This window comes from Amblyraja radiata, chromosome 32 (assembly GCF_010909765.2).
Source record: "Amblyraja radiata isolate CabotCenter1 chromosome 32, sAmbRad1.1.pri, whole genome shotgun sequence".
NCBI classification, from domain to species: Eukaryota; Metazoa; Chordata; class Chondrichthyes; order Rajiformes; family Rajidae; genus Amblyraja; species Amblyraja radiata.
Window position 1 is genome coordinate 26,191,635 of NC_045987.1, and position 20,171 is coordinate 26,211,805.

The 20,171-nt window shown below is 46.9% G+C and overlaps 1 protein-coding gene across 1 annotated transcript in view; it reads left to right on the top strand.

Annotated features, from left to right (window-relative positions):
- ttll11 (tubulin tyrosine ligase like 11) overlaps positions 1-20,171 on the top strand; it is a 287,291-nt gene that overhangs the window by 143,997 nt on the left and 123,123 nt on the right. The window contains exon 6 of the mRNA XM_033049264.1: positions 699-814. Within this exon, the coding sequence (XP_032905155.1) occupies positions 699-814 (116 nt within the window). The remainder of the gene's footprint in view (positions 1-698; positions 815-20,171) is intronic.

Sequence of the window (20,171 nt, forward strand, 5' to 3'; positions counted from 1 at the left end):
TGTGTCCCAAACATTATGGTGCCCTGAAATGGGGGGACTATATATAAACACTGCTGTAATTTCTACATGGCTCGAATGGCCGACTCCTACACCTGTTGTCTATTGTCTAAAATGTATAAAAATGGCCTTTATTAAAATCTGGCAATTTACACTTTCACCACGTGATTTTTTTATATTTACAAATCGCAAATTGTGGAGTACAGAGGCAAATAGATAAATGATGGGTCTTTGTCCCAAACATTATATAAAGTATAAACTGAGAAGCTGTGCAGGAGGGATATTGTGTTTTAATGTTGCCTGCTAATGGAAGAGGAAGCGGAAAGAACACGTAATGGAGATTAATGCTTCATCCCTCCCTCCCTCCATAAAACAGAATCATTTTATTATTTCAATTTATAAATTAATTACTCTGTAAACAACAAAATTGGAGCTTTCAAAAGCTGAGTTGGTGACTTTATTACCTAAGCTGGCTGTTTTATGTTTTATTTACATGCTTCACTACATACAGTACTTAATGAAAGTGTTAATTCTGAAATGTTACCCTACAGATTGCACTAAAGCTGTTGCTTAACTGATAAACATTTTTCTCAGATGTGATGTGAGAAAAACAGCACAAAACATCTAAAAGCTTTTGCAATGTCATGTGAGATTTCTGAAGACTTTGCAGTGTGCAAAATTAAGTGTTGTTTATTTCACAGATTGCTCCAGGAGTGTTTGAATATGTTCCTAGTCCTGTGGATGAAGAAGTTAAAGTGGCTGTCATTAGAGATACACTTCGTTTGATTGATCCGACATTTAAAAAAAACGTCTCTCAGTAAGTGCAGAGATGTATCTTAAATTTCCATTTTCCTAAATATATGTTCCTGCATCCTTATTATCATTTAAATATGCGGAACAGATTTTTTCGAACTTCAAAGCTAATTTGACTTTGTTGTCAGCAAGTGTCAGGCTATATTTGAAATGTTTGCCTGGATTCTATCTGAGAGCTAATATACTTAAGAACGCTAATACAGCTAAGGTTGAAGAAACAGATTGTATTGCTCCTCAAACTGCAATTATAGGGGTATAAGTCAAATAACTGAATTGCTACCATTGAAGTCCTGTAATCTGTGCATTGATGGAAAGCATCAGTTAACTGCATCATGAGTATTGTGTTGTGACATTGGGGCCAAGTAAACAGATATCAAAAGAATTAGCCCATTTATATTGATCTACTTGTTTACATCAATATTAATAGATTCTATGAGCTATCCTATTTTAATATTTATTTACGTAAGAACGTTAAGTACTATTGACACAATAAATGACATTCCTAAATTACACAGCGTATCAACTATTAGCAAGAGACAAGGATCAGAGCCATGTTAGCAAACTGGATCCAAATCAGCTTTGTGATTGGAGGCAATGGGTAGGAATGGCTGGACTTTTTATTAACTGGGTATCGGTAACGAGTGATGAAGCGCAGGGATTATGCTGGGCCCTTTTTGTCTCTATATATAAGTGACTTGATATGATCAAGTCAAGTCAAGGTGAATTTATTGTCATGGAAATCTTGTCATATATGTACAGGAACAATGAAAATCTTGCTTTCAACAGCATCACCACAGGCACACAGACTGAGACAAAACATAAATTATACATAAATTACATACATTTTGAAAGACAGTAATATGTAAAAGACTGTTAGAAAACAAGTCCACGGTAGTGCAAGATGTGGTTCATAGTGTTCTGTCGTCAAGGTTGTGCCGGTCAATTTTATGAACCTGGTGGTGTGACGACTTCAGGGTTCTGTACTTCCTGCCCGATGGTAGCAGCAAGAAGAGAGCAAAGGATGGTGGAGAGGCTTGATGATGGATGCTGGCTTCTTGAGGCTCTCAGTCTGAAGAAGGGTCCCAACCCGAAATGTCACCTATCCATGTTCTCCGGAGATGGTGCCTGACCCGCTGAGTTACTCCAGTACTTTTGTGTATGCGAGCATCTGCAGTTCCTTATTTCTACAGCTTGAGGCAGCGCCTCATGCAGATGCTTTTGATGATGGGGAGGCTGTGTCCATGATGGACTGGTCTGAGTTCACTTCTCCTTTCAGCCTCTAGCATTCCTGTGCATTGGAATTGCTGCACCAAACCATGATGCAACCAGTCAGGATACTTTCTACAGTTAAACCGATACAAAATGGAGTCAGATAAAGAGAGAAGAGGTGTGAAATGTAAAGCCATATATCGGGGAGGCCCCCTTCCTCCTATATCTATCGCTCAGGCTAAGGATACAGCAGGCCATAGATCAGTTGGAAAGTTGTGGCAAATAGAATCTAATCTAGGTGTCTGAGGTAAAGCATTTGGAAGACAAATACTGGTGGGACATTTAGAGTAGCTGGGGGAACCTTAAGGTATTGATGTGGAGAGAGATCTTGAGGTGCAAGTCCATAGCTTCCTGAAAGTGGCAGCGCAGGGAGATAGTCATGAAATAGGCATCTGCTTGCCTTCAAAGGTGGGGGCATTGAGTACAAGAGCTCTGAAGAAGGGTCTCGATCCGCAACATTGCCAATTCCTTCTCTCCATAGATGCTGCCTCACCCGCTGAGTTTCTCCAGCATTTTGTGTCTACTTGGGAAATCATGTGGCAATTGCACAAAAAGAGTACAGCTGCTCAAAAACAGGACCTTTGGCCCAGAATGTTCAAAACACTGGTTAGACTGCATAGTCATACAGCACGGTAACAGGCCGTTCGACCCAACGAGCCCATGCTGACTAAGGTGCCCCATCTACATTATTCCTATCTGCCTGCGTTTGTCACATGTCCCTCTAAAACTTTCCTATCCATGTACCTATCCATATGTCTTTTAAAAAAGTATTACGTAGAGTATTATGTGCTGTTTTGGTCACCACACCAGACAATAAAGAGATTAACCAGGATGTACAATGGAATGGAGGGGCTGAAGATATAAGGTGGAATTGGATAATTCGGTTTATTCGCAATGGAATGTAGAAGGCTCGGAATTGACCTCAAGGAGATTCATGAAAGTATGAGGGGCCTGGATAGGATAGACTGTCAGAAGTGTTTACAAGCACAGGGGAGTCTAGAACTTAAGGGCATAGTGTGGCGGTCCCTGTGGGTTAGGCCACTCCTTGGATCATCCCCCTCGGCTATTGAGGGACAGGGGCGTTGGTCTTCCAAGGGGTTTCCCGTGGTCCCTCTGGAGTGTGTGCTCTCGCTGTGTGATTAAAGACTACTGTTTGAACCTTTTCCTGACTTCATCCAGGCCACTACAACTGGTGACCCCGCCATTCATCACACATCGTGATGGATAGCAACGCCGTTGCACTTAAACTCCCTACTCTGTGGACCGAAGAGCCTGACATCTGGTTCCAGCAGGCAGAGGCACAATTTGCTGTGCGAGGGATAACTGTGGGCGAAATGAAATACTATTACGTGGTCAGCGCGCTTGACCAAGCGACTGCGAGGCAAGTTAAGCCTTACCTTAGAACCCCCCATTAACTAACAAATATAGGGGCCTTAAGGAATTCCTTATCAGGAGGTTTGGCCTTAGTGAATCTGAGCGGGCAGCTCGGATTCTCCGAATGGACAGCCTGGGCGACCGCCGGCCGTCTGCCCTCCTGGAGGACATGCTCGCCCTAATGGGTGACCACGAACCTTGTATCCTACTTAAATTTGCTTACCTGCAGCAGCTCCCGCCCGACATCCGCCTGCAGCTCGCCAAGGATCCCTTTACCGATATGTAGGCGCTGGCCGAGCACGCCGATGAGCTGTGGATGTCCCACCAGCGGGACCTGGGAGCGCTGGCCGTCCTTCCCATGGCGTCAGGAGGCTCAGAGCAGGTCGGGCCGCTATCCACCGCGTCTCCGCTGCTCCCAGTCTGCCCCCGCGGCAAAATCCGGCCGCCATCGGGCATTCCACTGGAGGCACGTCTCTCCAGCACGGCCCGCCTGCAGTTCCACCCAACACCAGCAGAGGTCGCTGGTGTTCAACCCAGCCAAATTCGCCTGCAGTTCCACCAGACGCCAGCAGCGGGGGTTGGTGCTATTATCATCGTCGCTGGGGAGCTGCAGCAAAGCAATGTCGCCCACCCTGTTCATTCCCGGGAAACAAAGGGGCCGGTCGTCAGTGATTCCATCGGCGGCCGACAATATTCTTCGCATCTTCGCCTGGGATCGCCGCACTGGAGGTCGATTCCTCATGGACACTGGTGCGGAAGTGAGCATTCTGCCTCCCTCCATCGATGACATCCGTGCGGACAAACGGGGCCCCTTCCTCACCGCGGCAAACGGGAGTGCTATTCGCACCTACGGAGTTCGCACCATCTCCCTCAACTTTGGCCGCAGCTGCTTTTCGTGGGAGTTCGTCATCTCCGACGTTTCCCAGCTGCTGCTGGGCGCCGACTTCCTTCGAGCTCATTTACTGCTCGTGGATGTCAAACGGCGGCGCCTGGTGCACTCCGTCACGCTGGAGCCGGTCTTCCTCCGCATTGGTGATCCCGTATCGCGCCCTGATGGCCCTGTCGTCCAAGGATGCGACTTTCGCGCACATCCTGGCGGCTTTTCCGGACATCCTCGAACCCCTACTTCTGCTCCTCCACCCCCAAGCACGGGGTGGAGCACCATATTCCTACTACCGGACCGCCTGTGCACGCCCGGGCGTGTCGTCTCGCGCCAGACTAGCTTCGTCTGGCTCGGGAGGAGTTCCGCCTGATGGAGGCGATGGGCATCATGCGCCCCTCCGATAGTCCCATGGGCAGTCACCGCTCCACATGGTCCTCTAAAGCTGGATGGGGGCTGGCGCCCGTGTGGGGATTACCGTCGCCTGAATGATGCGACCGTCGCCGAACAGGTACCCTGGGCCCGCACATTCAGGACTTCAGTGCCATCTGGCCTGGAGCATCGGTGTTCTCCAAGGTGGACCTCGTGTAGGGGTACAACCTAATTCCGATCCACCCCGACGATATCCCGAAGACCAGCCATTATAACGCCATTTGGACTGTTTGAATTTGTACGAATGCCGTTTGGTTTGAAGAACGCTGCGCAGGCCTTTCAGCGGCTTATGGACTGTGTGTGCCGCGGCCTGGACTTGGTATTCGTGTACTTGGATGACATACTCGTGGCCAGTCACTCGCGGCAGGATCACTGCATTCATCTCTGTCGGCTGTGTCTGCCTCAGCGATTTTGGTTTGTCCATCAACTCGTCTAAGTGCCGTTTTGGGGTGACATCTATCGACTTCCTCGGCTACCGCATAACTCCACGGGGTGGTGCCTCTGCCGGCCAGGGTGGACGCTGTCCGCAGGTTCCCCCGTCCGACCACAGTTAAGGGTCTAAAGGAGTTTGTGGGATTGGTCACCTTTTATCACCGCTTCTTGACGGCAGCGGCCGCAATCATGTGTCCGCTTTTCCACCTGATTGCTGGTCATCGCAGGGAGGTTGAGTGGTTCGACGAAGCAACAGGGGCATTCGAGAGGGCTAAGGAGGCACTGGCTGGGGCCACGATGCTCGTCCACCCACGAGAGGATGCCCCGCCATGGCGGGAGACACTTCTGAGGTTGCGGTTGGGGCAGTGTTGGAGCAGCTCGTTGATGGATGCTGGTGGCCAATCGCCTTCTTCAGCAGGCATCTCAGTGGTGCTCAGCGCTGTTGCAGCGCTTTCGACCGCGAGCTTCTTGTCCTGTATCTTGCCGTATGCCATTTTCACTACTTCCTGGAGGGGAGGCCTTTTACTGCATTTACGGATCACAAGCCGCTAACCTTCGCATTCGCCAAGGTTTCAGACCCGTGGTCTGCCCGGCAGCAGAGGCAGTTGGCGTATGTGTCCGAGTACACCACCTCCATCCGTTTCGTTGAGGACAAATACAACAGGGTGGCTGACGCCTTATAGCGACCTGCAGTCCACGCGATTCTCCAAGTCGCTGAGGGTATTAATTATTCCGCCCTGGCTCAGCTGGTTGATGAGGACATGGCCCCTATTGTTGGGCAGTTTCGGGCCTGGAGTTGGAGGACGTTGTCTGTGTTCTTGGGGGCGATGTCTCCACTGGACTTCCGCGACCCATCGTCCCCTTCGCCTGGCGGCGCAGGGTGTTTTAGGTGCTCCACGGACTTGCTCATCTCTCCATCCGAGCGACATTGGCCCTGGTAGCCTCCCGCTTCATGTGGCACGGGCTGTGGAAGGAGGTTGAACATTGACTTGGCCTCCTCCTCCGCCGAGTTGGTGTATGGGTCTCCGTTGACGGTGCCCGGGGAGTTCATCCCGCCGGCACGGGGCCTGGTGGAGCAGCCTTCGGACGCTCTGCAACGGTGGGCAAGCTGCCGCCGGTGCCCACGTCTCGTCATGGGTCCTTCAGTCCACATGTTCCCTCTGCTCTGGAGGACTGCCAGTTCGTCTTCCTGCGCAGGGATGCTCATAGGACACCCCTCCAGCGGCTATACGAAGGTCCCTTCCGAGTCCTAGAGCATGGCTCATCTACTTTCGTCCTGGACATGGGGGGTCGGCATGAGACTGTTTCGGTTGCGCGGCTGATCAGCCGGTGCTGGTAGCGCAGCCCCATGAGCGAGGGTGCCCTCCGTCTAGGGTACCTCCTTCTGTGGCTACTCCGTCCTCTGCACCTGTTGGTCAGTTGCCTGTTCCTGTGCCGGGCATGGTATGCACCCGGGCTGGCCATCGTGTACACCCTCCTGTCCGTTTCGTGCCTCGGGTACTTAGGGGGGGGGGTCCTGTGGCGGTCTCTGGGGGTTAGGCCACTCCTTGGATCATCCCCCTCGGCTATTGAGGGACAGGGGCGTTGGTCTGCCACGGGGTTTCCCATGGTCCCTCTGGGGTGTGTGCTCTCACTGTGTGATTAAAGACTACTGTTTGAACCTGCCTGGCGTCTGGCCTTTTCCTGTCCTCGTCCAGGCCGCTACAATAGGTTTATGGTGAGAGGTGCGATCTGCTTTTCACTCAGAGAGTGGTCAACATCCGAAACAAGCACAGGAGGTGATGGAGGCAGACAGAGTTATGTTTAGAAGATGTTTGAACAGGTCGTGCACAACCTGCAGGAGTTTCAGTTACAATTGCTTAACAACTATTTATCTCCTTGACTATATATCACCCTCAGCACTATGATATTTCTTGTTCGCCCTTACCACTACCCACCCCAACCCCTTTTTAGTGGTATCGAGCAATTGTCAATTTTCCCACCCTCCCTACAGTGTTTGCTCATAGTTGTACTGACAACAAGTGCCTTGTTTCAATTGGACATGATGAAAGGCCATGGCTCCTGCATGACAACATCCAAAGCCTCCACACCTGCATGATCCACAGTCAGGTTGTTTTTAAATCTGACCACTACTCAAATACAAACCACACCCTGACATAGTAGTATGATTTTATTTCCTGGATCAAATTATCTAGGGACGATCTTCCTCCCAGGTGCCCTGTAATATCCACAGCCGAGAATAGTATTCAACAGCTCGGAACCACGTTCCTTGAGGTGCAGACAAATGTTAATGCTGGGAATCTGTCACCACATCGTCTCACTTGCTGTAGCTACAACATATTGTTATGGGCGGCATGGTAGTCAGCGGTAGAGTTGCTGCATTACAGCACCAGAGACCCGAGTTCGATCCTGACCACATGTGCTGTCTGTCCGGAGTTTGTATGTTCTCCTGTGACCTGCGTTGGGGTTTTCTCCAGTGGCTCCAATTTCTTCCCACGCTCCTAAGCCGAACAGGTTTGTAGGTTAGTTGACTTTGGTAAAATTGTAAATTGTCCCTCGGCTGTGGAGGATAGTGTTCGTGTGCGGGGATCACTGGGCGGCTTGAGCTCGGTGGGCCAAAGGGCCTGTTTCCAATCTGTATCTCTAAACATATCACCTGCCATGCCATCGCTGTCAAATGTTACTTAACAACTAGAATGAACAGATTTCTGGTCATTTGATATTTTGATTTTACATCTTATGTTTATTTATTAAAGGTTCATAATCTGCATCGCTGTAAACTTTATTTTTATTGTTTATTGTTAGTTGTAAACTTTAGTTTTAAATGCACTCCACTCAAAATTTAATTATTTGTTCCCCATACTAATATATGATGTTTGCATAGACATTGAACAAATACATATATACACATGGCTCTGCAGCTATTCATCTGGATTGGCAGGATATAAATTGATTAAATTGATATGATTCCATATATTAGCAAGTTAAGCTATCTGGACAACACACACAGACCTGGACTTGAGCCCAACCACAGGCTAGGTCTTCAGTTAGTTCTGAGCCACGTCAAAGAAGATTTTCTGTTACGACAGACAATAAAGTTTTCTGAATCTGAATCTGAATCGCCGCTGCAGTTTCTGCTGCTTCTCTTCCTGTTGCCCCATTCACTGAAACCCCTTGTTGCTCCAAATGGCCAAAAGGTATTCCTAGGCCTAGGGGACCCACCTGAAGGGGTTGTGATGAGGAGCAGCCAACATTGTGGAGGCTGAGGATTGTCAGGACTGACTCGAAGACAGCCGGCACATGATTAGGATTTTACGAGGATTAGAGTTTTTCACTACGAGGATAGTCCATATCTGGAACAAGCTGCTAGAGAAAGCTATAGGAGCAGATGCCACTACAACTTTCAAAGGACGTACAAATATTTGGGTAGGAAGGGTTTAGAGGGTTATGGACCAAATGCAGGCAATAAGGATTAGTCCAGAATGACAAATTGTTAATATGGACAGGTCGGGTCAAAGGGTTTCATTTACTACGTGGACAGCTCGGAAAGACGGCAACCGGGGCGGGGCGGGTTGGCAGCCCAAACCGCATCCTCTGAGAGGAGGAGACCCAAATCACGCTACAGAAAATCACATGGAAAAAAACCCCCAGGGGTGCCCGAGAGGGGGGGAGGATGAGCACCTCAATTTGACGGATCAAAGGTTAACGACTAATGGCAATGGACAACCGACTATGAGTATCAAATGCAGATGTGGAAAGGTTTGCAAGAACAGCCGAGGCCTGACGATTCACCAGACCCAGATGAAGTGTTTGCAGGGACAGGGAGTGTCACAACGCACAGGTATTTTACCTGGTGAGACGCAGGAGGAGCCGGGCCCGGAATCACCCCATAGAGCCCGAAGCCTCCAAGTGGTGCAACTAGTCCCTCGGAACAGTTCTCCGGAGAAGGTTCGAGTCAAATGGCCTCAGGCCTGCAAGACGGCAGTCTGGCATCAGTTCGACGAGGACGTACAGCTGAAGTTCCCACGGCACATTGCCACGACCACCCTGAGGCCAGATATCCTCCTGGTCTCAGAGGCGACCGAAAACATCGTCTTGTTGGAACTGACTGTGCCGTGGGAGGACCGTCTGGAGGAGGCCTATGAGAGGAAGATGGCCAAGTATGAAGAGCTGGTCGTAGACTGCCGCAAGCAGGGCTGGAAGGCAAGGTGTATGCCCATCGAGGTTGGCTGCAGAGGTTTTGCTGGGCAATCGCTCTACAAAGCCTTGAGTGCACTGGGCATAAACGGAGTGGCGAGGAGAAAGGCCATCAAGAACACCACAGAGGCAGCGGAGAAGGCCTCGGGATGGCTCTGGATCAGGAGAGGATGTCCATGGGGAGGAGCGAATGCCACCTGAACACAAGTCGTGGTCTGATCAACCATGGCTGGGTCGCCTGGGTGAGGGTGTCTGATGTTGAAAGATCCGAAACACCCAATGACCCCAGGTTACATCACTGATGATGTGTTCAGGAGCATCTATCGATGTATTTGTATCAATGAAATGCAGGTCAAAGCAGTTGTGAACTGAAACCAAAATGCTAAGGAGAAAGCTGGAATGGCCAACAAGACATGCAGTATTTTGTGATACATAACGTTATATCAGAAGTGGCGTCATCAACTTCTCTGTTGACGCCATTCACTTCCCTCAAATTGAAGGTCACTCAAAAGGGCCCCACCTATGTCTGGCTTTGTGTTGGTTACATCGAACAGTCCTTGTTCCAAATGTACACTGGCACCATACTCCCAACTCTTTCTCCGCTGCATTGATGACTGCATTGGAGTTGCCTCCTGTACCCATTTAGAACCTGTTGATTTTATTAACTTTACTACTAACTTCCACCCAACCCTCAAATTCATTTTGACAATCTCTGACATCTTCTTGAACTCTATGCCGCCAAAGCAAGGGTCTGACTATCGACTGAGGTCTACTATAAACCCACTTATTCCCACAGTTATCTCTAGACTACACCTCCTCTCACACTGCTTTTTGCAAGAAGCCACCTCCTACTCTCAATTTCTCCATCTCCTTCACACTTGGTCCCAAGACAAGGCTTTCCAATCAAGTCCGAGATGTTCCTTTCTTTAATAAACATGATTTGTCCTGATCTGATCTGAAGAAGGGTCTCGACCCGAAACATCACCTATTCCTTCTCTCCAGAGATTTATTCGCTGCTAAACATAGAAACATAGAAAATAGGTGCAGGAGGAGGCCATTCGGCCCTTCGAGCCGCAACGCCATTCATTGTGATCATGGCTGATCGTCCCCTATCAATAACCCGTGCCTGCCTTCTCCCCATATCCCTTGACTCCACTAGCCCCTAGAGCTCTATCTAACTCTCTCTTAAATCCATCCAGTGATTTGGCCTCCACTGCCCTCTGTGGCAGGGAATTCCATAAATTCACAACCCTCTGGGTGAAAAAGTTTTTTCTCATCTCAGTCTTAAATGACCTCCCCTTTATTCTAAGACTGTGGCCCCTGGTTCTGGACTCGCCCAACATTGGGAACATTTTTCCTGCATCTAGCTTGTCCAGTCCTTTTATAATTTTACATGTTTCTATAAGATACCCCCTCATCCTTCTAAACTCCAGTGAATACAAGCCTAGTCTTTTCAATCTTTCCTCATATGACAGTCCCGCCATCCCAGCAATCAATCTCGTGAACCCACGCTGCACTGCCTCAATCACAAGGATGTCCTTCCTCAAATTAGGAGACCAAAACTGTACACAATACTCCAGATGTGGTCTCACCAGAGCCCTATGCAACTGCAGAAGAACCTCTTTACTCCTATACTGAAATCCTCTTGTTATGAAGGCCAACATTCCATTAGCTTTCTTCACTGCCTGCAGTACCTGTAAGCCAACTTTCAGTGACCAGTGTACAAGGACGCCCAAGTCTCGCTGCACCTCCCCCTTACCTAACCTAACCCCATTGAGATAATAATCTGCCCCCTTGTTTTTGCCGCCAAAGTGAATAACCTCACATTTATCTATATTATACTGCATCTGCCAAGCATCTGCCCACTCACTCAACCTGTCCAGGTCACCCTGCAACCTCCTAACATCCTCTTCACAGTTCACACTGCCACCCAGCTTTGCGTCATCCGCAAACTTGCCAGTGTTGCTCCTAATTCCCTCTTCCAAATCATTAATATATATGGTAAACAGTTGCGGCCCCAACAGCGAGCCTTGCGGCACTCCACTTGCCACTGCCTGCCATTCTAAAAAGGACCCGTTCACTCCTATTCTTTGCTTCCGGTCTGCCGACCAATTTTCTATCCATGTCAACGGTCAACCCCCAATACCATGTGCTCTAATTTTAGTCACCAGTCTCCCATGCGGGACCTTATCAAAGGCTTTCTGAAAGTCTAGATACACTACATCCACTGGCACCCCTTCATCCATTTTACTTGTCACATCCTCAAAAAATTCCAGAAGATTAGTCAAGCATGATTTCCCTTTCATAAATCCATGTTGACTTGGACTAATCCTTTTACTGCTATCCAAATGCCCCATTATTAACTCTTTAATAATTGACTCCAGCATCTTTCCCACCACCGAAGTCAGGCTAACTGGTCTGTAATTCCCCGTTTTCTCTCTCGCTCCCTTCTTGAAAAGTGGGATAACATTAGCTATCCTCCAATCCACAGGAACTGATCCTGAATTTATTGAACAATCGAAAATGATCACCAATGCGTCCACTATTTCTAGAGCCACCTCCCTGAGGACCCTGGGATGCAGACCATCAGGCCCAGGGGATTTATCATCCTTCAGTCCCATTAGCATACCCAATACTATTTCTCGCCTAATGAAAATTTCTTTCAGTTCCTCTACCCCCTTAGATCCTCTGTCCTCCAGTACATCTGGGAGATTGTTTGTGTCTTCCTTAGTGTCTGCCTTCAAGGGACCCACATTTGACTTTGCTACTCTTTTCCCCTTAACATATCTAAAGAAGCTTTTACTGTCCTTCTTTATATTCCTGGCCAGCTTCCCTTAGTACTTCATCTTTTCAGCCCGTATTGCCCGTTTTGTTTCCTTCTGTTGTCCTATGAAAGTTTCCCAATCCTCTGACTTCCGGCTACTCTTTGCTGTGTTATACATCTTTTCTTTTAGTTTTATTCTATCGCTAACTTCTTTTGTCAGCCACGGTTGCCTCCTACTCCCCTTAGAATCTTTCTTCCTTTTTGGAATGAAATGATCCTGCGTCTTCCGGATTATGCCCAGAAATTCCTGCCATTGTTGTTCCACCGTCATTCCTGCTAGGATCCCTTTCCAGTCTACTTTGGCCAGCTCCCCTCACATGCCTTCATAGTCCCCTTTGTTCAACTGCATCACTGCCACTTCTGATTTAACGTTCTCCTTCTCAAATTGCAGATTAAAACTAATCATATTATGATCACTACCTCCAAGCAGTTCCTTTACCTCGAGTTCTCTTATCATATCTGACTTCACTAAATCCAGAATTGCCTTTTCTCTGGTTGGCTCCATTACAAGCTGCTCTAAGAATCCATCTCGTAGGCATTCTACAAACTCTCTTTCTTGGGGTCCTGAACCAACCTGATTTTCCCAGTCTCCCTGCATATTGAAATCCCCCAGCACCACAGTGACATTACCTTTGTTACATGCCAGTTTTAACTCCTGCTGCAACTTACACCCTACATCCGGGCTACTATTTGGGGGTCTGTAAATAACACCAATTAGTGTCTTCTTGCCTTTACAATTCTTCAACTCAATCCACAGTGACTCTACCTAGTCAGTCCCTATGTCTTCCCTCGCAAGGGACTGAATTCCATCCCTCCCCAGCAGAGCTACCCCCCCCCCCCCCCCCCCCCAACTCCTCTGCCCACCTGCCTGTCCTTTCTATAGGATGTATAACCCTGAATATTAAGTTTCCAGGCCCGATCCTCCTGCAGCCACGTCTCAGTAATCCCCACAATTTCATATCTACCAACCTCTAACTGAGCCTCAAGCTCATCTACTTGACTTCTTATACTTCGCGCATTCATATACATTACTTTTAATTCCTTACGCATCTCACTTTTCACATCGATCCCTATTACACTTGGCCATATTCTCCTATCCCTTTGTGAGCTTCCTTTCCCGTTAATTCTGGGGTCATTAACCATCCCTTTACTCTCTTTCCCTTTAACTCCACCCTCGACTATCCCATTTGACACCCCACCCCCCTTATTCAGTTTAAAACCTGTTGCTGTTTTAGATGGATCAATCACCCGTGTCTCCTCTGATTTCCGTAGTTGTACTCTGGCTCAACCTCCCCCGAGACAGAACAAGGTTATAGTTCCCCTTGTCCTTTCCTATCACCCTTCCAGCCAACGCATCTAACCCATTATTCTATGACATTTCCACTACCTGCAATGTGATTCCACCACCTATCACATCTTCCCAACTCCACCCCTTTCTACTTTCTGTAGACCACACCCTGCAACTCCTTATTTCACTCATACCTTCGCACCAAAACCACCCCCTCTCCAGGTACATTGCCCTCCAACCACAGGAAATGTAGCAACTGGCCATATCCCTCCAACCTCATCTATATCCATGGACCACAGCAGCCTTTCCAAGTAAAATAGAGGTTCACATGCACCTGCTTTAACCTCTTCTCCTGACATGGCCTCTTTACATCAGCGTGACCAAGCTTCGACCAAGCAACCATTTCACCGAACAAGTACACTCGGTTCGCCAAGGCCTACTGAATCTCCTGGTTGTTAACCATTTTAACTACCCTTCCCATTCTGTCTTTTCTGCCCTGGGACTCTTCAATTGACAGAACAAGGCCATGCGCAAACTAAAGGAACAGCACCTTATATTCCGCATAGGTCGCTTACAACCCAACAGTATGAATATCGAATTCTCCAAATTTCAGTAACCAACCAACAAATCAATCCCCAACCCCCCAATTTCCTGTGCCCCACCTGGATGCACTTCCATATCTACCACAAACCTGCCCCCATTCCCCACAGCCCCCTCTCCTCACCCCTCGCCCGCTTCCACCTATATATCTTTGTCTGGCTTCACATTTCACATCTCTTCTGTCATTACATCCTTTTCAAACACCTCCTATCTTTTCAGCTCTGGCCTTTTTCCAACCATCTGCCAATCAAAACCCCCTCACTTGTATCCAAGGCGTCAAGTCAAGAGAGTTTTATTGTCATGTGTCCCAGATAGGACAATGAAATTCTTGCTTGCTGCAGCACAACAGAATATTGTAAGCATAAATACAGAACAGTTCAGTGTATCTATATAGCATAGACTATATATATACACATAACTAAACAGATAAAATGCAATAGGCTGTTATAGTTCAGAGTTTGTTTGATGGCGAGTTTAATAGCCTGATGGCTGTGGGGAAGAAGCTGTTCCTGAACCTGGATGTACCAGATTTCAGGCTCCTGTACCGTCTACCTGATGGCAGCGGAGAGATGAGTATGTGGCCAGGATGGTGTGGGTCCTTGATGATGTTGGCAGCCTTTTTGAGGTAGCGACTGCGATAGATCCCTTCGATGGTGGGGAGGTCAGAGCCGATCATGGACTAGGCAGTGGTCGCAATTTTCTGCATTCTTTTCCGCTCCTGGACGCTCAAGTTACCGAACCAAGCCATGATGCAGCCAGTCAGCATACTCTCTACTGTGCACCTGTAGAAGTTTGAGAGAGTCCTCTTTGACATACCGACTCTCAGTAATCTTCTCAGGAAGTAGAGGCGCTGATGTGCTTTCTTTACAATTGCATCAGTGTGCTGGGACCAGGAAAGATTACTTTACCTGCCAACTATTACCTGCCAGGCTTTGTCCCGTCCAAAACTCTCTTCCAGCTTTCTTCCCCCCCCCCCACTCCAATTAGTCTGAAGAAGGATCCCAATCCGAAACATCGCCTATCCATGTTGTCCAGAGATGCTGCCCAACCCATTGAGTCACTGTTGCTTTTTTTGCTGAATTCACTGACTGATGGACCTGGCTGGAAGATGAAGTGCAGTTTCTTTAAGGTTACGTTTTTCTTCATTGAGTGTTGTCATTCTCAACAGAAAATGGTTGAAAGATGAATTGAGAAAATAATTTTGGACCTTGCAGAAAATGTGATCAGCATTGTGCAAATTTTATAATTTGATAAAATATATAGTTCTATTCAATTGTTTCCTTCCTATCCAATATAAAAACTATCCTATTTTCAAATTGCACTTCCCATCAATTGAGTTGATATTTTGGTGCAGTATTGAGAAAACAATAATACTGTTAACAGATGCCATCCTTCAAATGAGAAAGGAAACTGACGTTCAGTTAGCTTTTTTTCTGTTTGGATTATTATAAATCCAATCATCTCAATCCTGACAGCACCAAAATAAATTTACTAGGCATTCACCTGATCAATTTTTCAACCATGCTGTGTTGAAAAATGCATTTGACAATTACCTATTCTGCCAATGTACCTGACATTTTAGATATAAATTGTATCGACCTACATTATGAATGAAAGATTAGAACATAAGAAATAGGAGCCAGTATAGAATATCCAGTCCTTTGAACCTGTTCTGATATTTATCGATGGCCCATCTCCTACTTTTGCGTCATTTTCCCTTAATATCCAGAAATCAATTAATCTCTGTTAATGTATGAACACAATGATTGCACCTCACAAAGGTTCACCACTCTCTGAGTGAAGAAACCTTTAGTCATCTCAGTCCCAAAGACATAATCCTTAAAGGGCCTTTTCACGGGGCGAGTTGACGCAAGATGTCACCAGAGTGAAGAGGTCGTGGTCCAGCACGAGTCTCGCACGATATAACGGCAGTAGATAAAGAGTTCCCACGGTACTCGGCATTTATGTTATTCGTGCGAGTGGCTTGGCCGTTTCCCGAGCTGTCGCGTTAAATCTTGAATGAACATCGTGAACTACACGTGACACAAATGAATAATTTGGGACCTCTGCTGAAGAAGACTGACACTGTAATGAGAAAAGCACTGGAACCAGGGTTGCGCATAGCAATCACCCTCCGCTACTTGGCCTCAGGCGATTCTTATACTGCGACTTTTTTACTTTGCAGCTGCAGGGCAGACAGACAGACTTATAAGAGAAATTTAAGTTAACTGCAAACACAGCACTTTTACATCAATAGCAATGTATGTTTTTAAATCTTGGATAACATTAAATGGTTCTCCTCTTGATGAACTTATATATCGTTATATAAACTCACATGAGCACTCGGGAAACTCGGCAGCCTTCGTCTCCAGCAGGTTCCTTTTTCTCTCCCTGTTTCTATAATCCTCTCTGGATTTATCGTACAGAATCTCGTTAAATTGGAACCATTCTACAAGTTCCCCCTCTTGTTCCCTGGTGAAGTTATATGACTTTACCTTCTGCCATCTTCCCTTTACGTCTGTAGAGGCTATTCCTACAACGGCTACTGGGGAGGCAATCTGAATTGCACCTTGCTCACCCTCTCCCTGCTCCAAGGAGCCCACAGGCAGTGTTATCTGTGGCATCTCCTGTTGCCTCTCCACCTGTCTCTCTTGCTGCGTCTCCTCCTCATTCTCCTGCATGGCAAAAACATCTCTGACCCGCTTTACCCCCTTCCTTTGAGATTTTCTGGGAGCCATCTCTGCAAGTGTTCCTGTTAAAAAGATTATCCAACAATGACAATTAGGTGGGACGTCCTCGAAGGACACATGTTCCCATGTGTCCTTTTGAGACCACCTTTTTTAGTCACCCTCTGTCCCCTCTGTCCAGCTTCCGGGTTTACCGTTCGCAGGAGTTCCCACGCGCTATATCTCTAAAATCTGAAGTTATGTAATGTCTAAAGGAACTGCAGACGCTGGTTAATGCTGGTTAATATGCACAGAAGGACACAAAATGTTGGTGTAACTCAGCAGGTAAGTCAGATCTGGGAAGAAAAGCATAAAAAGCTGGAGTAAGTCAGCGGGTCAGGCATCATCTCTGGAGAAAAAGAATAGGTGACGATTCGAATCGGAGCCCTTCTTCAGACATCCTAATCGGAATTGAGTCTGAAGATGTGTCTCGTCCCGAAACATCAGCTTTTTTTCTCCAGAGATGCTGCTTGACTCGCTGAGTTACTCCAGCTTTTTGTGTCTGTCTTCGGTTTAAACCAGCATGTGCAGTTCACTCCTTACACGGGTCTCTGCACAACATTGATTGGTAGCGTTCCGGACCCCTGGACCCGAGGACTCCGACCTGTATCTCTCAAAGAAGTACATGTGAAAAATATCTCACGGACCATAAAAATGCGTAACCTTTCAGTAAAGTCCCTTTTAAAGTCCCTTTTAAAGATTATAGTTATTTTCTTGAATCTCATTAACATAACTCATGAATAAGTTGATGTCCATATGCGGATGTAAATCTTTATTTTTATTTATTTTTTAAATTCAATCCCACTGAAGATAATTTGTAATCACCTTCTGTCCCCTCTGTCCAGCTTCCGGGTTCACCGCTCGCAGGAGTTCCCACGGTACCCGCAAGAGTTATTACGGATATCGCACGGATATCGCACTGGCCACTACGTTCATATAATGTTGCAATACTCAACCACAAGTGTACAAGTCACTCTTGGAGAAATTCAAATTTTCTTTAATTTTCTCCCGAGTGACCAAGTTACACGATGACCTGCCGTTAGCGCTACGGTGGTCCACGGTGGTCCACGAATGCCGCACTGTTATCGCACGAGGTTCCCACGATGTTGAACTCTGGTTAACTCTTGCGTCAAGTCGCCCCGTGTAAAGGTGCCATTAATCTTAAAGTGTAACTCTTTGTCCTCGACTCCTCAACCATGAGAAAGACCCTCCCTGCATCTAGCCTGTCAAATCCTTTAGGAATTTTGTACATTATGATGGAATCTCATTCTTCTGAACTCTAGAGAGAGCCGCCCCAGTCAGCTCAGCCTCTCCTCATACAGCAACCCGCCATCCCTGGAACCACTCCAGTGAATCTTTGCTGTATAATGGCAAGTAGTTCCTTAAGCCCCTGTCCCACTTAGGAAACCTGAACGGAAACCTCTGGAGACCTTGGGCCCCACCCAAGGTTTCCGTGAGGTTCCCGGAGGTTTTGGTCACTCTCCCTAATAGTGGAAAGTGGTTTCCGCATAGTCGAGGCTTCTTCTATGTTCCTGCCATTATTTCAAAAAAAACAAAACCGGCCTCGACTAAAAATTGGTTGCCGTTTGGTCGAAGCCAGTGGAGTGGGGTTGCTATTTACTTACAGGCAGTTGAAGGCAATCTCCTTCGCTGACCGGCCATTTTGATTGGCTCATTGGAGTTTTCAGCAAAGTTTGGAGTTTGGTTTTCAGGACCTAGAAGATCAGCCGGAAGGTAAAATGCCCACTAACTTTATTAAACTTCTTAAAACTGTCTCCACTCCTTCTCTTCCCCCCTTCTCTTCCCCCCTTCTCTCCCCCCTTCTCTCTCCCCTTCTCTCTCCCCTTCTCTGTCCCCTTATCTGTCCTTCTCTCCCCTTCTTTTCCGTTCTCTCCCTCCCGTGTTCTCTAAAGGACTTACCGTGCTCTGTAGCAGCTGTTTACTTCCTCTTCATCGCGCAGACAGCGCTCCTCCGCTGTCCCTGGCCCCCATCTTCGCGATGTGCTTGTGTGTGTGTGTGTGTGTGTGCGGTCGGTAGCAAAGATCCTGTAGAATCTTTGGTCAGTAAATGCAGCTCACGCTTCGGTCGAGGCTCTCCAGGCAAGTGTCCTCTGGCGACTCATGGAAACCTTGGGTGGGGCGCAAGGTCACCAGAGGATTCCGTTCAGGTTTCCTAAATGGGACAGGGGCATTAGCAAAGGAGACCAATATTGTGCACAATATGTACGCGCAGTTTGACCAAGTTCCAATACAACTGCAATCAAATTTCCCTACTCCCGTAATACAACCCTCATAGTTACATGCCATTTTTCCTGCTATTCGTTTGCCATATCTGTATGTTGGTTTTCCTTGACATATACCAGCATCCCCAGATCCCTTTGAACATCAACACAATCCAATCTTTCACCATTTAATAAATACTCTGACTTATTGTTCAATTCACCACATCATTTTCTACATTATATTTCACATACCATGTTCTTACAAACTAATTCAATCCTCCCAATTTTCACCTCCCCCAAAGTCTCTTTACATCCTCCTCTGCATTCACCAGCTAATTTTCATATCATCGGCAAGCTTGAACATGTGACATTTCGTCCCTCTTCCAATCCCATCGAAACAGATTGTGAATAGTTAGGACCAAGGCACGAATCCCTGAGGGACCCTACTAATCATAAACTGCCACCCATTTAATTTATCCATTTAATCCCACACTTTGCAGGAACTGCAGATGCTGGAAAATCGAAGGTAGACAAAAATGCTGGAGAAACTCAGCGGGTGAGGCAGCATCTATGGAGCGAAGGAATAGGCGACGTTTCGGGTCGAGACCCTTACATGTTGGTTGTCTGTCTCCAACATGCTCTAAACTTATAGGCGAATCTCCTATGTGAGCTTTACCAAAGTCCTTTAAAAAACACCACATCTGCTGATCCCACCTTATCTGTTCTCTAATCACAACATTTCCAGTAGATTAGTTAAACACAGTTTCTCCTTTCTGTATCCATGTTGGCTTTGCTGAATCTTATTATTCTCTTTAAATTGCTCTATTATTACATCTTTCATTATAAATTTCAGCATTTCGCACCACTGATGTTAGGCTAACATTCTCTGTTTTCACTTCCCTCCTTTCATAAATAGTCATGAAACATTTGTTTTCTTTTAATCCATTGGAATAATTACAACATCTATAGAACCCTGAAAGATGATAACAGAACATCCACCATCTTTTAAACCACTTTCTTTGAAACTCCGGGATGTAGATCACCATGTCCATGCAACGTTCAATGACAGTGACTTTTCTAGATCTATTTTTGATTAAGCATTAGATCCTTCAGTTCC